The 16,918-nt window shown below is 57.9% G+C and overlaps 1 protein-coding gene across 3 annotated transcripts in view; it reads right to left on the reverse strand.

The window, feature by feature from the left end:
• SYNE3 (spectrin repeat containing nuclear envelope family member 3) overlaps positions 1-16,918 on the reverse strand; it is a 90,458-nt gene that overhangs the window by 40,579 nt on the left and 32,961 nt on the right. For all 3 annotated transcript variants that reach the window (XM_047863841.1, XM_047863840.1, XM_047863839.1), the window contains exons 2-4: positions 14,614-14,771; positions 5,946-6,118; positions 4,593-4,902 (exon numbers count right to left, since the gene is read on the reverse strand). In XM_047863841.1, coding sequence (XP_047719797.1) covers positions 4,593-4,902; positions 5,946-6,118; positions 14,614-14,757 — 627 coding nt within the window. In that variant the 5' untranslated portion in view covers positions 14,758-14,771. The remainder of the gene's footprint in view (positions 1-4,592; positions 4,903-5,945; positions 6,119-14,613; positions 14,772-16,918) is intronic.

Raw genomic sequence — 16,918 nt, forward strand, 5'->3', positions numbered from 1 at the left:
AGAGCTGGGAACCTCCCACTCAGGGGAGCGTGGCCCGGAGAGCAGCGACAGCAGTGCCCCGCGGGGTCTGAATTCCAAGCACGGACCAAGAGACAGAGGCCACCGCCACCTCCTTCGCGACTCCCGCGCCGGCCCCCCCTTCCCGCGGGGCTGTCTGCGTCCGTCCAAACCCTCCCAGAGCCTCCGCCGTCCCCGGGAAAGGCTCATTTATGAAACGAAGTGGGTCAGGAATAACAAGCAGAGAATAGGCGCCGGGCCCCTGGTCGACGCTGCCGGTGATAGATGTCGTCGCGCAGCAAAGGCTCCCCCGGAACGCGCTGGCCGGCGGCCCCGTGTGTGAGCGATGAGGTGCCAGCACTCGGGAAGCCCAGAGTAAATAAAAGCCTCCGTGATCGTGAGCAGGCCCTCGGAGAGCAGCGTGGCCCGGCAGGGCAGGCGTCCAGACGAGCCCCGTGCCAGGCGTAGCGATCACAGCGCACAATTCAGCCGCTGCCGGCCGGCCACGTCGCAGAATGACAGGGGTGACGGATGGCTGGGGGCGGGGAGGGGGGTCCTCCACCTGCCCTCATCAGACCAAACAACGAAACCATCTGCGGCGGGCAGGGTCGTCGGGAACGTCCAAACCCCACCAATTAACAAGGGCGGCGAGGACTGATGTCTCCGCAAGCCTGCGCCGGCCGGTTTGATTCATGGCCCAGATGCCAGACGCACCCGCCTCCTTTGAGAGGCGCCCAGGGGAGGCAGGGAGGGGGAGGAGGAGGCTGCTGTGTGCCTGGCCCTTCAGAAAACGTACCTGGTGGATTAAAAACACTCATAGTACACCAACAGGACCCCACTGGCGGCCAGCCTGCTCTATTCTTGACTCTCAGTGTCTGGGGTTGACACAGCCCTATTGTCCCCCCCACTCCCGGGCTTGGCCCGCTGATCTAGTCCTCGGATCTCCCTGCCGCGGGTGGTCACAGAGGCCACGGGTCCGGAGGTGGCCCCCACGGCGCTCCTGGGCTCCCGTGCCCCTCCACACCAGAGGCTTTGCTAGTTAACATATCGGAAGTCAAAAGTGGATTCTCAGAGGTGAACACAATGGCCCGTTGACTAGCTTGAGAAATGTTGAAACGGGCTCTCTCGTTGGTGGAAGTCAAGGTATTAATACACACAAGGTCTGCAACGGACTGAGCTGTGTCCCCTAAATCCATAGGGTCAAGTCCTAACCCCTAATGTGATGGTATTTGGAGGTGGGGCCTTTGAGAGGTGACCGGGATCACGAGAGGTCATGAGGGTGGGGTCCCCATGATGGGGTCAGTGCCCTTATAGGAAGAGACAGAAGAGAGCCTACTGTCCCCTGTCCCCATCTTTCCACCATGAGAGCAAGAAGGCAGCCATCTAGGGGTGCCCGGGGGGCTCAGTCGGTTAGGGGTCCGACTTCAGCTCAGGTCGTGGTCTCACAGTTCGTGAGTTCGAGCCCCGCATCGGGCTCTGTGCTGACAGCTCGGAGCCCGGAGTCTGCTTTGGATTCTGCGTCTCCCTCTCTCTGCCCCTCCCTCATTTGTGCTCTCTCTCTCTCTTAAAAATAAACATCAAAGAAGAAGAAGAAGAAGAAGGCAGCCATCTACAAAGCAAGAAAAGGCCCCTCACCAGGAATCGACTCTGCCAATACCTTGTAGACTTCCCAGCCTACAAAACTGTGAGAAATAAATTTCTGTTGTTTAAGCCCCCCAGTCTATGGTGTTTGGTTACGGCAGCCTGAGCGGACTAAGGCAACACCACAGAGAGCCACCCTGAGACAGGCCTGGATGCCTGGGATTCTTACATGGCCCCAGTCCTGTCCCTGGGCTGGGGGATTTCAGCTGCCTGCTTCGGGATGGCCATCTTATCTGCCTTGAGAGAGCCTTTCGCACAAGGTGAGGCCTTCATCAAATGTCCGAGGCAGGTGACTAGGAGGCATCTGGGCCACGGAGATTCTTCGGGGGCCCCAGCGGACATGCAGAGTTCCCTACCCTGCTTAGGATGGAGTTCGAGCATTCTCTTGTTGTCTAGGGCTGGCAGGAGGGGCTGTGACCCGGGGCTTGGGGTCTGGGGCTCTACCCCATTTTACTAATGAGGACCGTGGGGTTGGCAGTTACATCTCGTTAAGGGCAACGCCAAAGTTAGATTTTCTCAGTAGCTCCTCAGTCTTCTGAAGGTCAAGGTCCCTTCTAGAATCTGAAGGAAGCTGTGGCTCTTCTCCCCAGCAAAATGCACTCACGCCGTCCTTACACTCTGGATCCCCCGCTCTCCTGCCCTGCGAGCTGGTTGCCGCCTCCTAGAAACCTCTGGAAGCAATGTGCTCCCGCCTCCAGGGTCTCCACACTGCCCACTCACTGCTGCCTTCCACTTTCTCAGCCGGACCCACAGCAGCTCGGGCGGTCCGGGCTCCTCCCTGACGGGCACAGGGGACAGGACCTGAGGCACCACTGAGGGAAGACCCCACCTTGCGAGTCGCCTAGAACTTCTGGGTCTCTCTCGCGGGACAATGGCATCTGCCACTTACATGGGTTTTTTTTTAGGTCCGCAAAACGGGCCCAGTTCGAAACCTTCGCTCTCCACCACACGAGAAGGCTGGGGGGACCAAACGAGGTCAAAGACACGAAGAGACTTGGAAAAGACAGCAGTCGTCAACAAGAATTGTGAGGTCTATGATTTTTTGGACGCAGCGAGGGGAGGGTCCCCTAGCAGCGACTGTGAGAATCTCTGAGGTGATCGTTTGCACACGTGGGCCAGGACTGGTGCTCACCCGGTGCCCCTGGCACGCCCCCTCCACACACACGTGTACACATGTATACACACACACACACACACACACACACACACACAGGCCAAACTACTTTCCATTTCCCAGCCTCCGCACATTTCGCGGAAGGCTCTCTGCTGATTGACAGGTGCACCTGTTTCCTGTGAAGTCACAATGAGGCCACGGGGGCAGACACCTTCTCTGCCCGGCCCCAGGGGCCGACCTGGAGAAAGAATCGCTGTTAAGCCTGCCCTTGCCACTCGGGACTTGGTGAGGGCCAGCTGGCTGCGTATGTGAGAGCCAAAGTCCACACCCGCCTTGCCTGTCCATTCTGGCCCCTGCACAGCTGCCCCCAGAACCTTCCGATGCTTCCCTGGGGGGGGGGGGGGGGGGACGGGGCTTGGGACTCGTGAGCCTCCAAGCTGAAGGGCGGGGCTCTCATTCATTCAATAAACAGCTTTGAGCACCTGCTCAAAGCTCCATTGTTGTTGCTATTGGTTCTCACTGCTATTGGGGGCCGAGGTGTCCTTTATGTGGGGAAACCAGGTGCCAGTTTTCAAAGAACTCCCTTGTGAACCAGCAGGTAGGGCGAGCTGCCCTGAGGCCACACAGCTGGAAAGCTGGCAGAGCCTGGCTTGAACCCAGGCCCCTTCCCAAGCATGCAAGGACCAGAGTCCTGTTCTTGCTAGTGCATTCTCAGATCTCTGTCCATTACAGGTCTGTTGCCCTTAAACTGTAATCACAAAGGAGCCAGCAACATGGCAGACTAGAAAGCCTGGGCACCCTTCCACGATAGACGGCCAAAACGGCTGCATAAAATTTAACAAGCGTTGTTTACATGCACACACCGAGGTAAGTGACGTCACGTGGACGACACGCAAAGATGTTACAGGTTGCTAAACTCACTTGTGTGCTTGAGGCTTTCCTGGGTTTAAGGCTCCGGTTGGAGGAGGAAGTAAGGCTTTGGGCCCAGAAGCAAAAAGGCAGAACCCTCAAGGGGCCGCGTCCCCCACCGTCAAAGGATGAACTAGAAAAATCTCCCCCTACGCACAATCCAGGAAAGAAGTTCGGGCTTCAGCGCGGGCTCTGGGGCAAAACCCAAAACAAAACAAAGACTAATCACCTTTCAGAGTGTGGGGCCTCTCGCATAATTTTGGCTTGGGGTTCAAGTTCAGACGCAGGAATCCCCAAGTCAAGAACACACTGATGTAAGCACAGGAACCATGAAGGTGAATTCCCGGGGGAGCCTGGCTGAGGGAAACGCCAGCCACTCGGAGCATCAGGCCCCAGCCACGGGGGTCTGCAGATAAAGTCCTGCTTAGCACGAGCTCACAGCCCAGAACCGCAAAGGCCCTAAGGCTCCACCACGACAGGAGACCCGATAAATTGCAGCGTCAGGCTCCAAAACTTCAGCTACTCGAACAATCTGACGGAGACTGCAAAATACGTACACTCGGAACGATTACAGATATAACCCATACCCGGAAGGTGGGCAAATTTTACACGATGCGAAACAGAACGGTGAGTGTCATAAAAACCCGATTAGAATTCCTTTGCAAGATACTAATAATTGAACTTGATAACTCAGAGGACCGCTTAAAAAATCTCCCCCTACGCACAATCCAGGAAAGAAGTTCGGGTTTCAGCGCGGGCTCTGGGGCAAAACCCAAAACAAAACAAAGGAAAGACTAATCGCCTTTCAGAATGTGGAGCCAGGGGCCTCTCGCGTGCTACATGGGTAGACAGTGGTGGATAATGGATGCACGGGGAGACAGGCGGCTAATGGACGCACAGGTGAAGACAGAGCCCCCCACGCCTCACGCACCTGGGCTTTGGCCTTCACGGCGGCGTACTCGGCCTTCATCCTCTTCTGGGCATCTTCGTCCACACTGGGGTCCCCGATCCTGTTGAACAGGGAGGCCGCCTCCTCCAGCAGCCGGTCGAGGAGCACGGCCTGGTTGCCCACGTTGTGCAGCAGGACCCGGGCGTGGCTCAGCTGCCACTGCTTCTCCTTCAGGCCCAGCTGTAGCTCCACGGGCAGCTCCAGGACCACCATCATCTTCTGGAACCAGCGGTAGAACTCATCTCGAGCCAGCAGGTACTCGCTCCAGTGCAGCCACACCCACTCGATGCGGCTGTGGACAGAGAGCAGGGGGCCGTGAACGACCCGCCCACCTGGCCCCAGGGCCGGGCAGCGGCCCCCTCCCCAGTACTCGTGGGGGGGTGGGGGGGGAGCTGTGGGCAGGAGCGCAATGAAATGACACTCTCTCTGGGCCTCAGGGTCACCTGGGCAGCTTGACGACCCTCCAGGTTCGGGGCCCTACCTCAGTGTGGTGGGAGTGTGTCTAATAATCGACACAGTGCCATAGTGTCTGGGGGGCTTGTGGCTGTTCGGTGGGGCAGAAGGCTGGGGGGCCTACGTGTGGGTTCCAGAGGCGCCATGAGCTTGCTGCATAACCCTGCCTCCTCGCCTGCCTCGGTTTCCCCGTCCATAACAGGGAGACGGCCCCATCTCTCCAGCCCACATCAAACGACTTTGCAATTCCAAGTGAGAGGGTTTGAAAAGCAGAAAGCACAGTGCAAAGTCGCCCCAGCCACTCAACCTTCTGGCTTCAGAGCGATGGAGGGGGTCCTGGCAGCTGCTGGTCCCTGAGGGCCCTACTGTGCCTCGCTCTTGACATTTGCTTCTCCTCTTCTGTCTTCCTGACAGCCTTCATCGAACGCTTGATTATACCCGTTGTCCAGATGAGGAGCCTGGGGCTCAGAGAGCTCAAGTAACTTTCCCAAGGCCGCACAGCAGGCAGGCAGCAATCTCAGGTCTGCCTAACCCCCCATCCCTCCCTGGCTCTCAGGGGCAGCACAGGATCTAGGCTACGTCGCCAGCCAGGCAACAGGGCCACTCCGCCATTCTGCTGGGGGACGAACACATGGCGAGTCTACTAAGAATTTAGTGTTAGCAAAACCTGATGGACTCCCACTGCCATTATCATCATTAAGCGCGATTATAATTAGAAAGAGGCAGGCAGGGCTGGCGCACATCCCAAGAGAACATCCTGTTCCCAGCAATTCCAGGACCGGAGAAATGTCGCCGGGGTAGAGGCCCCAGGACAGCGCGGTGCTGGACGAGGAGGGTCAACAGAGGCTGCGAAGGCCCGGCGGGGGTCCCCAGCCGCCTTACCTGTGACAGTGGGTCATGTAGGTGACCGTCTCCTCCCACTGGGCTTTGATGTCCTTCAGCTGGGCCAGGATCTCGGGCTTCTGGCCGTCCTGGCAACACGCCAGGAGGCCCTCCGCCGCCCGCAGCACGACGTCCACCTTCACGCGCCCCTCCGGCTCCAGCTGGCATATTTTCTGTCGTGGACACAAAGGCCGGTTTCCGGGGGTTAGACAAAGCCACGAGCAGGCAGAGCCTTGGCGTTAACGGTGGCGTGATGGAAAGAGCCGGGACTTTGAGGCCAGAGGGGCTGGGGTTCGAACGGTGGCCCTTGCAGCTTTCTCCTGTGACCGTGGGTGGCCAGCTGAAGGCCCTGAGGTCGGAAGCAAGGCACTGACGAGGGGAGCCCAGAACCGTGGAGCCGTCTGCTGGCGAAAGTCCCTTCCCTTTCCCACTGGGCCGCTTCCGGCTGTGTGAACTCACACACGTCTCGCCATCTCCCTGGCCTCGGTTTTCTCGTTTGTAAAATGGGGTTATTCATAGTACCGAGCTCCCAGGTTTTTTTCAGTATTAAGTGAGAAAATGCAACGTAGGGGCGCCTGGGTGGCTCAGTCGGTGAAGCGGCCGACTTTGGCTCAGGTCGTGATCTCGCTGGGTTTGTGAGTTCAAGCCCCGTGTCGGGCTCTGTGCTGACAGCTCAGAGCCTGGAGTCTGCTTCAGATTCTATCTCTCCCTCTCTCTCTCTCTCTCTCTCTCTCTCTCTCTGCCCCTCCCCTGCTTGTGCTCTCTCTTTCTCTCTCAATAATAAATAAATAAATGTAAACATTTTTTAAAAAATAAATGAGAAGGGGGCGCCTGGGTGGCGCAGTCGGTGAAGCGTCCGACTTCAGCCAGGTCACGATCTCGCGGTCCGGGAGTTCGAGCCCCGCGTCGGGCTCTGGGCTGATGGCTCAGAGCCTGGAGCCCGTTTCCGATTCTGTGTCTCCCTCTCTCTCTGCCCCTCCCCCGTTCATGCTCTGTCTCTCTCTGTCTCAAAAATAAATAAAAGGTTGAAAAAGAAAAAAAAAATTAAAAAAATAAATAAATAAATGAGAAAACGCAAGGTGCACGTCGCGGTGTGTGGGGCTGTGAGAATCTGCCTCTCACGTCTACTGCAGGGAGTGGGCTTGACCCAGGGCCCCAGCCGAGGCTCCGGAATTCTCTCTGAATTTGCAGTTCGCACCGAGGCCTTGCTCCCTCAGCTGCTCCCACCAGTGACCAAGCAGGAAGAGGAAGGCAGGCCTGTTCCCCCGTGGCATCGGGCTCCTCTGATGGGTGACTGGTCCAGGAGGCCCCACGGCCTTGCCAGACTCCCACAGAGCCACACCGCGGTCCCAGACACTCCCTGATCTCCTGGATTGGGGGTCAGACCCGCGTCGGGCTGACCTCACCCCTCCCAGCCTTCCTGGGCGCCCAACCTGGTCTCTCGTGGAAGTTTCCCTATCAAACATCTCGTGCGTTTAGTCTCATCTTGGCCTCGGGCTCTGGGAGGACCAACACGAATTTCCAACGTCTAGCAAGTGGCATATTTCTGATTAACATCAGCTCTTGTCCTTATTACCTGCCGTTATTTAGTTCTTTGGCAACTCAAGCGTGGTCTCTGTAAGAAAAGTACAATTGGATTCCAATTCCAGAGCCATTCCCTCCTACCTGCCTGACCTTTGTCACAGCACTTCGATTCGCGAGACCTATGAAATGGGGGAAGAGGGCAGTTACACCACCCAGGGTTCCAGGAACGTTCCGCGAAGCCGAGAGAGCCCTGGGCACACCGCCTGGCCCAACACTAATAGTGTTCGCTCTCAGTACCGTCTTTTCATACCTTTGAGCCCTCTTTACTGACAGCACATTTGCCTGAAGTTCAAGCTCTATTCCCCAGCCTGTCTCCCTGGGAGGCTGGCAGCCAGCCTTCCCTGAATGAAGTCCCAGTGGGCCGGCCGTCTCTGACCCCTCTCTGTGGATGGCGCAGGGGTGGGGGAGGGGGGAGCGAAATGCTGCTTCATTGATAGCTGTGTGACCCCAGGCAGGTTGCTTGACCACTCTGGGCCTCCCTCTCTTACCGTGAGATTGCGATAACAATGCCTGCTTTGTCTACCCCACAGGGTTCTAACATTCATTTTTGAAAATACAGCTCGTTAAAACATCGATGTGTCAGCATACTCAGTAAACGGTGGGGTGTAAAAGGTGTAGATCCTTTTCCGAGATGTGCGAGTGAGCAAGGGTGTCAATCCTTTCTGTTGCTTCACGTGAGACTGGTTAGCGATGACGGCGACGATGATGGTAGAGAGGGACGTCCCCTCCTACCTGTGTCATCAGAGTGACATTAAACAAGCTCCTTCCACACAGGCTCTCTGCGGTCTATGAGTGTGTGTTTGGGGGTGGGGGGCAGATGAGAGTGGAGAGCGGGGAGATACCCCAAGAAGGGGAAAGCCGTTTTGTTTGTTGTTTGAGCCCGGCCGAGCGGAGGGATGTAGCAGGACCCCGCAGGGTCACGGCTGCGACGAGAATCCGACCGAGACCCCAAGTGCCGCTCAGCACAGGCAGCGATGCAGAAGACAAAGGTACTATGGCAATTAGTGTGGACCAAAGGTCCGAGGGCCACCGCGGGATGTTGTGGGCTGAGCGAGATTCCCCACCCGCCGCATGGAACATTTCACACCACTCAGGAGCGGGAGCCCCACAGGGCGGCTGGGGAGGAATTTCTTGCCATCCCGCGACATTCAGTTTAAGGACCTGATATCTCTGACACCCAGCGCTGAGGAACAGACTGCAGACCCACCCTCCAAGCTAGGAAGACGCACGCCGCGGAAATCGCAGTTAACGGACAAGGGTGCTGGGAACCCACAGAAACCTTGAGCTTTGCAGGGCTGTTCTCTGCAGCAGCCAGAGAGGCCTCCTTTCCGCCTGCTGTCCAGAGGAGGCTCAGTCAGAATCCAGAATCTAGGGAGCCAACGGCTTTGGGGAAGAAGCTGAATTCGTTCTCTCCGCCACACCCAGAGGGAGCCAGCTGGGCCTGGAAAGTCCCCATGAGGACAACGGCCCCTTTCCCAAAGCCTCGTTTCCTGATTGTGTGACCTCCTCTAGGCCTCTGGACTCTTGCTCTCCTGACTCCTGCTCGGAGACGGGCAGGCCGGACGGGGGAGACACGGCAGACGCCCAACTCCCTGCCCTTCGCAGGGGAGTGAGTCTGCTGCTTTCCTGCCGGAGACAGAAAAGCCGGCCAGCCCCAAAGGCAGGCAGAACACCAAGCCCTACCTGGCCCAAAGCAGAAACATCTGCCCCCAAACCGAAATATCAACCAATGGGATGTTTGCTGGCGGCCGGGGGGCCAGGAGGCCAGAGGCCGTGGCTACGCTGGCAAATCCAGCTTTCCAGAAGTAGTTTCCACCTTTCTTCACCGCAGTCATGACTACGCTCTTCGGCTGGTGTGAGGTTCCTTTAGAGCTGATCACCAGCAGGATCCAGGAGTGCTCGGCAGGAGGGACAAGCCAGCTGGGACGGGGTACAGAACTATTCTGATTGGAAGAAGCCAATGAGGGCAACAGTCAGGTGGGGGGTGGATGGAGGGAAAACTTTGGGGAGAGAAGAAAAGATAGATCAGGAAAGCCGGAGGGAGGGGGTTAGTCAGGGCTTTCCATCAGTGCAGCCAAGACCAGGTAGGCACTGCGCTGGGTACTGTGCTTGGTACTAGGTGGGGTACTGAGCTGAGCACTGCACTGGGTACTGTGTGCAGTGCTGTGCTGGGTACTGAGTTGGGCACTGTGATGGGTACTATGCTTGGTAGTGGGTGGGGTACTGGGGTGAGCACTGCACTGGGTACTGTGTGCAGTACTGTCCTGCGTACTGAGTTGGGCACTGTGCTGGGTACTATTGCAGTGCTGTGCTGGGTACTGAGTTGGGCACTGTGCTGGGTACTATTGCAGTGCTGTGCTGGGTACTGAGTTGGGCACTGCTGGGTACTATGCTTGGTAGTGGGTGGGGTACTGAGCTGAGCTGGATACTATGCTAGATACTATTCTGGGTACTATGCTGGGTACTATGTGCAGTACTGTGCTGGGTACTGAGTTGGACACTGTGCTGGGTACTATGCTTGGTAGTGGGCGGGGTACTGAGCTGAGCACTGCACTGGGTACTGTGTGCAGTACTGTGCTGGGTACCGGGTTGGGCACTGTGATGGGTACTATGCTTGGTAGTGGGTGGGGTACTGGGGTGAGCACTGCACTGGGTACTGTGTGCAGTGCTGTGCTGGGTACTGAGTTGGGCACTGTGCTGGGTACTATGTGCAGTACTGTGCTGGGTACTATGCTTGGTAGTGGGTGGGGTACTGAGCTGAGCTGGGTACTATGCTAGATACTATTCTGGGTACTATGTTGGGTACTATGTGCAGTACTGTGCTGGGTACCTAATTGGGCACTGCTGGGTACTATGCTTGGTACTGGGTGGGGTACTGAGCTGAGCACTGCACTGGGTACTATGTGAAGTACTGTGCTGGGTACCGGGTTGGGCACTGTGCTGGGTACTATGCTTGGTACTGGAGGGGGTACTGAGCTGAGCTGGGTACTATGCTAGATACTATTCTGGGTACTATGCTGGGTACTATGTGCAGTACAGTGCTGGGTACTGAGTTGGACACTGTGCTGGGTACTATGCTTGGTAGTGGGCGGGGTACTGAGCTGAGCACTGCCCTGGGTACTATGTGCAGTACTGTGCTGGGTACCGGGTTGGGCACTTCTGGGTACTATGCTTGGTACTGGGTGGGTACTGAGGTGAGCACTGCCCTGGGTACTGTGTGCAGTACTGTGCTGGGTACCGGGTTGGGCACTGTGCTGGGTACTATGCTTGGTACTGGATGGGGTACTGAGCTGAGCCGGGTACTATGCTAGATATTATTCTGGGTACTATGCTGGGTACTGTGTCGGGCACGGGGGTCCAGGAGGAACCTAGCGCTTGCAGGCCGTGCCGGGGTCTGCAGAGAAGAGCACAAATGACTAACAGAGCCACCGACACCACGGAGTAGCTACTGGAGCTCCAGTGAGGGACGTGGGGAAATCCAAGGCTTGGTGGGCAGTAGGTGGCGTCGGCACCGAGCCTTAGTGACGCGCAAGCCTTCGAGATGGGGCTTGAGCGACGGCTGTGTCCGGAGGCCACGTCCTAGGAAAGGCAGCCCGTCTCTGGCCACAGAGGGGCCTGGAGGCCGGTCAGGAAGCAGCCTGGCTGAGGCCGGGCCCCGAGTGCAGGGCTGGGACCTGGGGGCCGGCTCCGGGAGGCCCGGGCGCGGGCAGGGAGGGTCGGCGTGCGCGTGTCCCCGCATCGAAACCGCAAGAAATAACCCCATCCATCGGACCGGCTCTGCCAGGGCGCCCGCACTCTGCCAAGCGCACCAGTAAGTCATTCTCCCCCATGTTCCGTCCCTCCTGCAAGGCGGCAACCATCGCCCCCACCCCCACCCCGCCCCACCCCCAGTGAGCTGAAACCCAAGGTGCTCCAGAAACGCTCCCAAGGCGCCACAGCCACGGTGGGGCCTCGAACCCCGGGAGCAACCCTCTTCCCGGTCTCCCTTCACAGAAGGCTTTCACTACCCACCACGAGGGTCCCGGAGCCGCCAACAGCCCCTCTGTACGCAGGGGGGAGAGGGCTCTGCTCACACTCTGTAGCTAGGAAGTGAGGTCGCAGGAGGGCACGGGACTCGCTTCTGGCCACGCAGCTATGCGGCGTCAGAGCTGGATGGGGACTCACATCCCGGCCACTCTGGAGAGGGGTCACCCGGGACGCACATCACTGAGCTGGGGTGGGGGTGGGGGGCGGCACGAGACCCCGACCCCAGAGTGAGGCCCCGCGAACTGCAGAGGTGGAAAAGTCACCAGACGCTCCCTTCACCAGATGGCAGGAGCGAAATGTTTTCTTTCTTATTGCAAAATTGGTTTTGAAATGTCAAGGCCCAGAAAATAGCATGCCGGAGCCCCATGGGAGAGCCAGAGGCGGAGCCCCTGGACGTGACCCCCTCCGCCTAGGCTCTGAGTCAAGTCCCTGGTGGGCGTGCTCCCCTCCGGTTTCCACCCTGGCCTGGCCGAGGGCTGTTCCCAAGGACCACTCTTGCCTCGGCTGCAGCCCGACCCACCACCGGAGGGGAATGGCCTGCCGGTAGAAGGGTGCAAGGTGCAAAGGGATTAGCAACCCTTGGCCTTGAAACAGCAAGTACACACGCAGGGCCGTGGTGTTCCGGGACACAGACTATCAGGAGCTGGGGCCAGAGCTTGGGGGCAGGGGGAGGGTTGCATTTCACAAGCACAGACACACAAGCAAACGGGAGGGCATCCCAAGGAGAGGCAACAGCACAGGGCAGAGGCCTACAGACAGGAAATCTAGGCTGTCTGCCACCAGGACAGGATCTGTGCTTGGTAGATGGGATGGCCGGGACAGCTGAGGAAGATGGGGTGGTGTAGACAGTGGCAGACTTTGGTGCCAGGTGAAGCTTGGTTTTAGTTTTGTGGGCAATGGGGAGCCACGGAAGGTTCTAGAGGAGGAGAATAAACATCAATAACATCACGAGATCCTGTGCGGCCTGGATTTTGTGTATAATCCCCCATTCCCCTTTATGCTGTGAGCCCCAGAGTAAAGTGAACCTCGCCGTCTCCACTGCCCCAGGACCCCCCACGGGGATGGCCAGTGATGTTCTGGACTCGGCCCTGGGCTCAGGTCCTGACAAGATCGGTTCCTAGAGTTTGGGCCCATCACCGCGTCTAGGAATCACATTTTATTATTGAAAACTAGGGACCATAAAACCACATTCACAGGGCTTTTGTGAAATTCAACATGAAAGCTGACGGTGCGGCCCTGGGCACGTGACAAACAGGTGCCGAAAGAATGTCGGGTCCCCTCCGTCTGACCTCTGGGGACCAATCATTTGATAAATGCCTCCTGGTGACAGTAACAATGCGGATGATGACCGAGGCCAAGTCCGACAACAGAAGGGGCTCCGGGCCGCCAACTCCTCTCCTTGAATCCCCGACCTTCCTTCCAAGTTTCCAACCTACCATCCCCCTGTCGCAGCAACGACATCCAAGCTCCCCGGCTCAGTGTTCCAGGCCGTCACCCTCTGACCCCTGACCACCCGTCTGGCCCTGTCCCCGGCTCCTGCCTGATGGCTGGTGCTACCCCAACCCAGCCTTGCTGGGGCTCTGAGCACCTGCCTCGGGCCATGCCCACCTGCTTGGTCTCTCTCCTCTGCTGCTCCCTCCGCCTAGAGCCCCCTCCTCTCCACCCTCACCCCTGCGGCCCCCAGCCTAGCTACCTCGTCTGTCTTTCAGCTTCAGCAATAAAGTCACTTGTCCCCAGAGGCCTGATGCCCCAGGCTGCCTCAGAGAGTCCCAAGTTCTCTGCTCACTCCACTGTCCAATTGGGAAGCCTCTGGCCGTATGATTTAAAAGTGGTCCCCCACTCTCTGCCCTGCCGGGCACGGTTTTACTGTGAACGCCCGTCTCCGATCATCTGAGAGGCACGTGTCCTGGCAGGGAAGCAGAAAGCCCATCTAACAAGGAATCAGAAGACTCAAATTCCAGGCTGGAATGTCCCACCCGGAGACCTTTCCAACGTGGACAAGTCACCTCTCTGAGACTCAGTTTCCCCATGCATAAAATGCAGACCATGGCTCTCCCTTCGTAACGTGGTTGTGAGCCTTAAACCATCGGCCCTGAAAAGATGATACAAATTTTCTTCATTTTGACTGTTTCCGAAAAGAGGATTAGGTGTTTTCAATAAGATGCACAAAATCAGTGAGACAGCACACCCAAGAAAGCACGCAGGACACTGGGTGTGGGGCCAGCACCCCTTCTAGCCTGGTCAGGAGATCAGTTTGTATACGAGAAGGTGGTCTCCCCACCCCCTTAAAAGCGACCATTGTTAGCTGTCTATCCCAATGGGTGTGACCCCAGAGATGCATAAGTCATGGCTTTGCCTACACGTGGGCAACGGAGGCCCAGAGAGGGATAGGGACTTGGCCGAGGTCACACAGCACTTTCACAGCAGCATGGAGCCTATAACCCAGGTTCTGCCCCCTGGCCCCCTGGCCTGAAACAGATGCCCTCGGATGGGGGCACCATAATGCCGGGCCAGGCACGGGACACCAGCACTTCCGGTAGGCATAGCACCACACGCCCTGAGCCCTGCCTCGTGCCAGGTGGGGAGCAAGGCCAGACCCTGGCCCTGGAGAAGCTGACGGGTCACTTCTCACGGGGCAGAACCCTTCTCCACCCTCCTGAAGGCCAATCTGGGCCCACCCAGACCCGGCCCAGGGAAGCCGGGAAGCAGCAGGAAGGACTGGGCTGGGGACCCCCCAACCCCATCACCCTCCCCACCCCCTCCGGCCGCAAGGTCCCTCTGCCAGGACGGGACAACCAGAAAGCCCCTCTAGCCCCTCCCTATGAAAGTGTGGTCCCAGGACCAGGGATCGTGTTAGACATGCCAGAGTTGGGGTCCACCCTGACCCCCTGGGTCAGAATCGGCCCTCAAACCCAAATCCCCAGGAGATTCAAACACGTCAGAGTTTGAGAGAGACACTAGCCTGGACCGCCCCTGCCATTTAAGAGTCAGGAAACACGAGGCCCGAGGGAGGGACACGGCCGAGGCCCCAGGGCTATGGAAGCCACGGTCTCTGTACCTCGGTCTCCCGCAGCCTGGCCTCCAGGGCCGCCCGGGGCCCCTGGGTGTTGTCGTTGACCTGCAGCCGCTCCTGCACAGCCTTCATCCACTGCCGGGCTTCCTCCACGCTCCTGTCGAAGCCCTCCTGGGGCGGTTGAGTCATGGCACCTGCAGAGGCTGAAGGCAGGAACACGTGAGATCAGGCCAGCAGACGAGAAAGCAGGGTGACGCCGGATGGGGGTGGGGGGGAGCCAACGCTGGGGACAGGCCCACACAGCACCAGTGCCCCTCCCAGCAGGCACGTCTGCCTGGCCCCACAGCTGGGGGCGACTGTGGTCGTCAAAGGGCCAAAGGACCCGGGAGGAAGGACAGGTCTCTCCTGTGGGATCAGGGAGAGCAGGTGCAGGGCGCTGGGCTGGCCTCTCAGCTCCCCTGCTGGAGACTCAGGGGCAATTCTCCTCTGTCTCTGTGGGTTGAAGCCCCTCCGCAAGGGATCCCAAAACACATATACGGTCTGAGATGGGCACTACGGATAGCGAATCTTGAGGTGCATGGATCAAGAAGCCTCAACCGGGGGCGCCTGGGTGGCTCAGTCGGTTAAGCGTCCGACTTTGGCTCAGGTCCGTGAGTTCGAGCCCCGCGTCGGGCTCTGTGCTGACCGCTCGGAGCCTGGAGCCTGTTTCCGATTCTGTGTCTCCCTCTCTCTCTGCCCCTCCCCCGTTCATGCTCTGTCTCTCTCTGTCTCAAAAATAAATAAACGTTTTAAAAAAAAAAAAAAAAAAAAGAAGCCTCAACTGAAGAAACACAGTTTTGGGCCAGGCTGATGCCAGCCCCCGAAACCACGCCTGAATATCACGATCTCAGGGCTGGGGGTGCCCATGACAGCCAGGTGCCTGCTCGCTACTTCGCCACCAACTTGGGCCCACGGCAGACGTCACTGACGATCCACTGCCTTTGCCTGTGAGACGATCCCCACCCGCTTTGCCCCCTTAGGCGACGCCTGCCTGCTGGCCTGGATCCTGCAGCTGAACCCGCCCTCGGCCACGCTGCCCACAGCTCCCTCCTCCTGACCTCGTAGCTGCGGACGCGGAGGCTCAGATTTTCGCGGGTAACTTTCCTAGAATCCCGTGCCAGCCCAGGCAAGACCTTTCCTACATTCTGGTTCCAGTTGTCTGCTTACGGCAACTATCACCTACTTTGGATTAAAGTTATTTATATCTGCATCTTACGGGAAGGGATTGTACGTGGCTTATCTTCCAGCTCCCGCAACGCCTCGCACGATGGTGAAATGGCCCAGCATCGGTATAAAGTGTAACGCTGACGAACACAGCATTAGTTAAAAATGGCAAACAGGACAAAGTAGAAACAGCCCAAATGCCCAACAAAGGGGGGTTGGTTAAGGGAAGCACGATGCGCGTTTCAGGATATCACGCAGCCACTGAAAAGTATGCCTAAAATGAATTTAATAAAGGAGCATCCTTACGATATAATGACACCCCCGAATTAGGCAAAATTGTATCTTTAGCAGACACGACTCTCCACCACCAGTAAAAGCAAACAAAACCACAAAAGACTACCCTCACAGGGGAAGGTTGGGCGGTCTTGCCACGATGTGTCCACGTGACAAGGGGTGTGGGCTGAAGTGGCCCGAGTCACATCCCACGTGACCTCAGGCCTCTCTTTTCCGGGCACAGTGCTCTCAGAGGCCACTTGATTACGGACGATTTGCGTGCGGACGGTGGGAACACGCAGTTGGGAGTTTTTGTGTCCTTGTTTTTCCTTAGGCGTCTTGTGAACTTTCTAGAAAGAGCGAGCATCACTTTCAACGTACACAGTCTCTTGACCTCGGCGGAACCGCGTTGGCCCTCTCTTCTGGATCGGCAGTCGGTGGTCCAACAAGCGCGGACAGAGCATTTGAACGCCGCCCCCACCGCCCTGGGTGGGCTTTGCCACCAGATCGCAGGGGACAGCTGTCACCGCCGGGGGACGCTGTCGGCGGCGAGGGAGACCTGGGCCTGCGGCTCAGAGCTCAGCCTCCCAGCCTGTTCTCCTTTCAGAGCTGTTTGGAGTTTTTCTAACCGTTTAGTGTGTTCCCTGAAGCCACTCCCAGCCTTTGAATGCTTCGTTTGTAAAGCACAGGAGACTGTGCGGGCGTTTAAATTGGTTCATTGTGACTTTAATCACTTGTCTAGTGTGGGACTTGATTGGCTTCCAAGAGCTCGGCTTTTACGTAACTTGACCGAGCGAGGAACGGGAGGGGCAGGGACGAGTTTCCCCAGAGTCTCACGTGGCACAACGGTGGCGGGGAAACGCTGCCCTAATCA

Source organism: Prionailurus viverrinus, chromosome B3 (genome assembly GCF_022837055.1).
Source record: "Prionailurus viverrinus isolate Anna chromosome B3, UM_Priviv_1.0, whole genome shotgun sequence".
NCBI classification, from domain to species: Eukaryota; Metazoa; Chordata; class Mammalia; order Carnivora; family Felidae; genus Prionailurus; species Prionailurus viverrinus.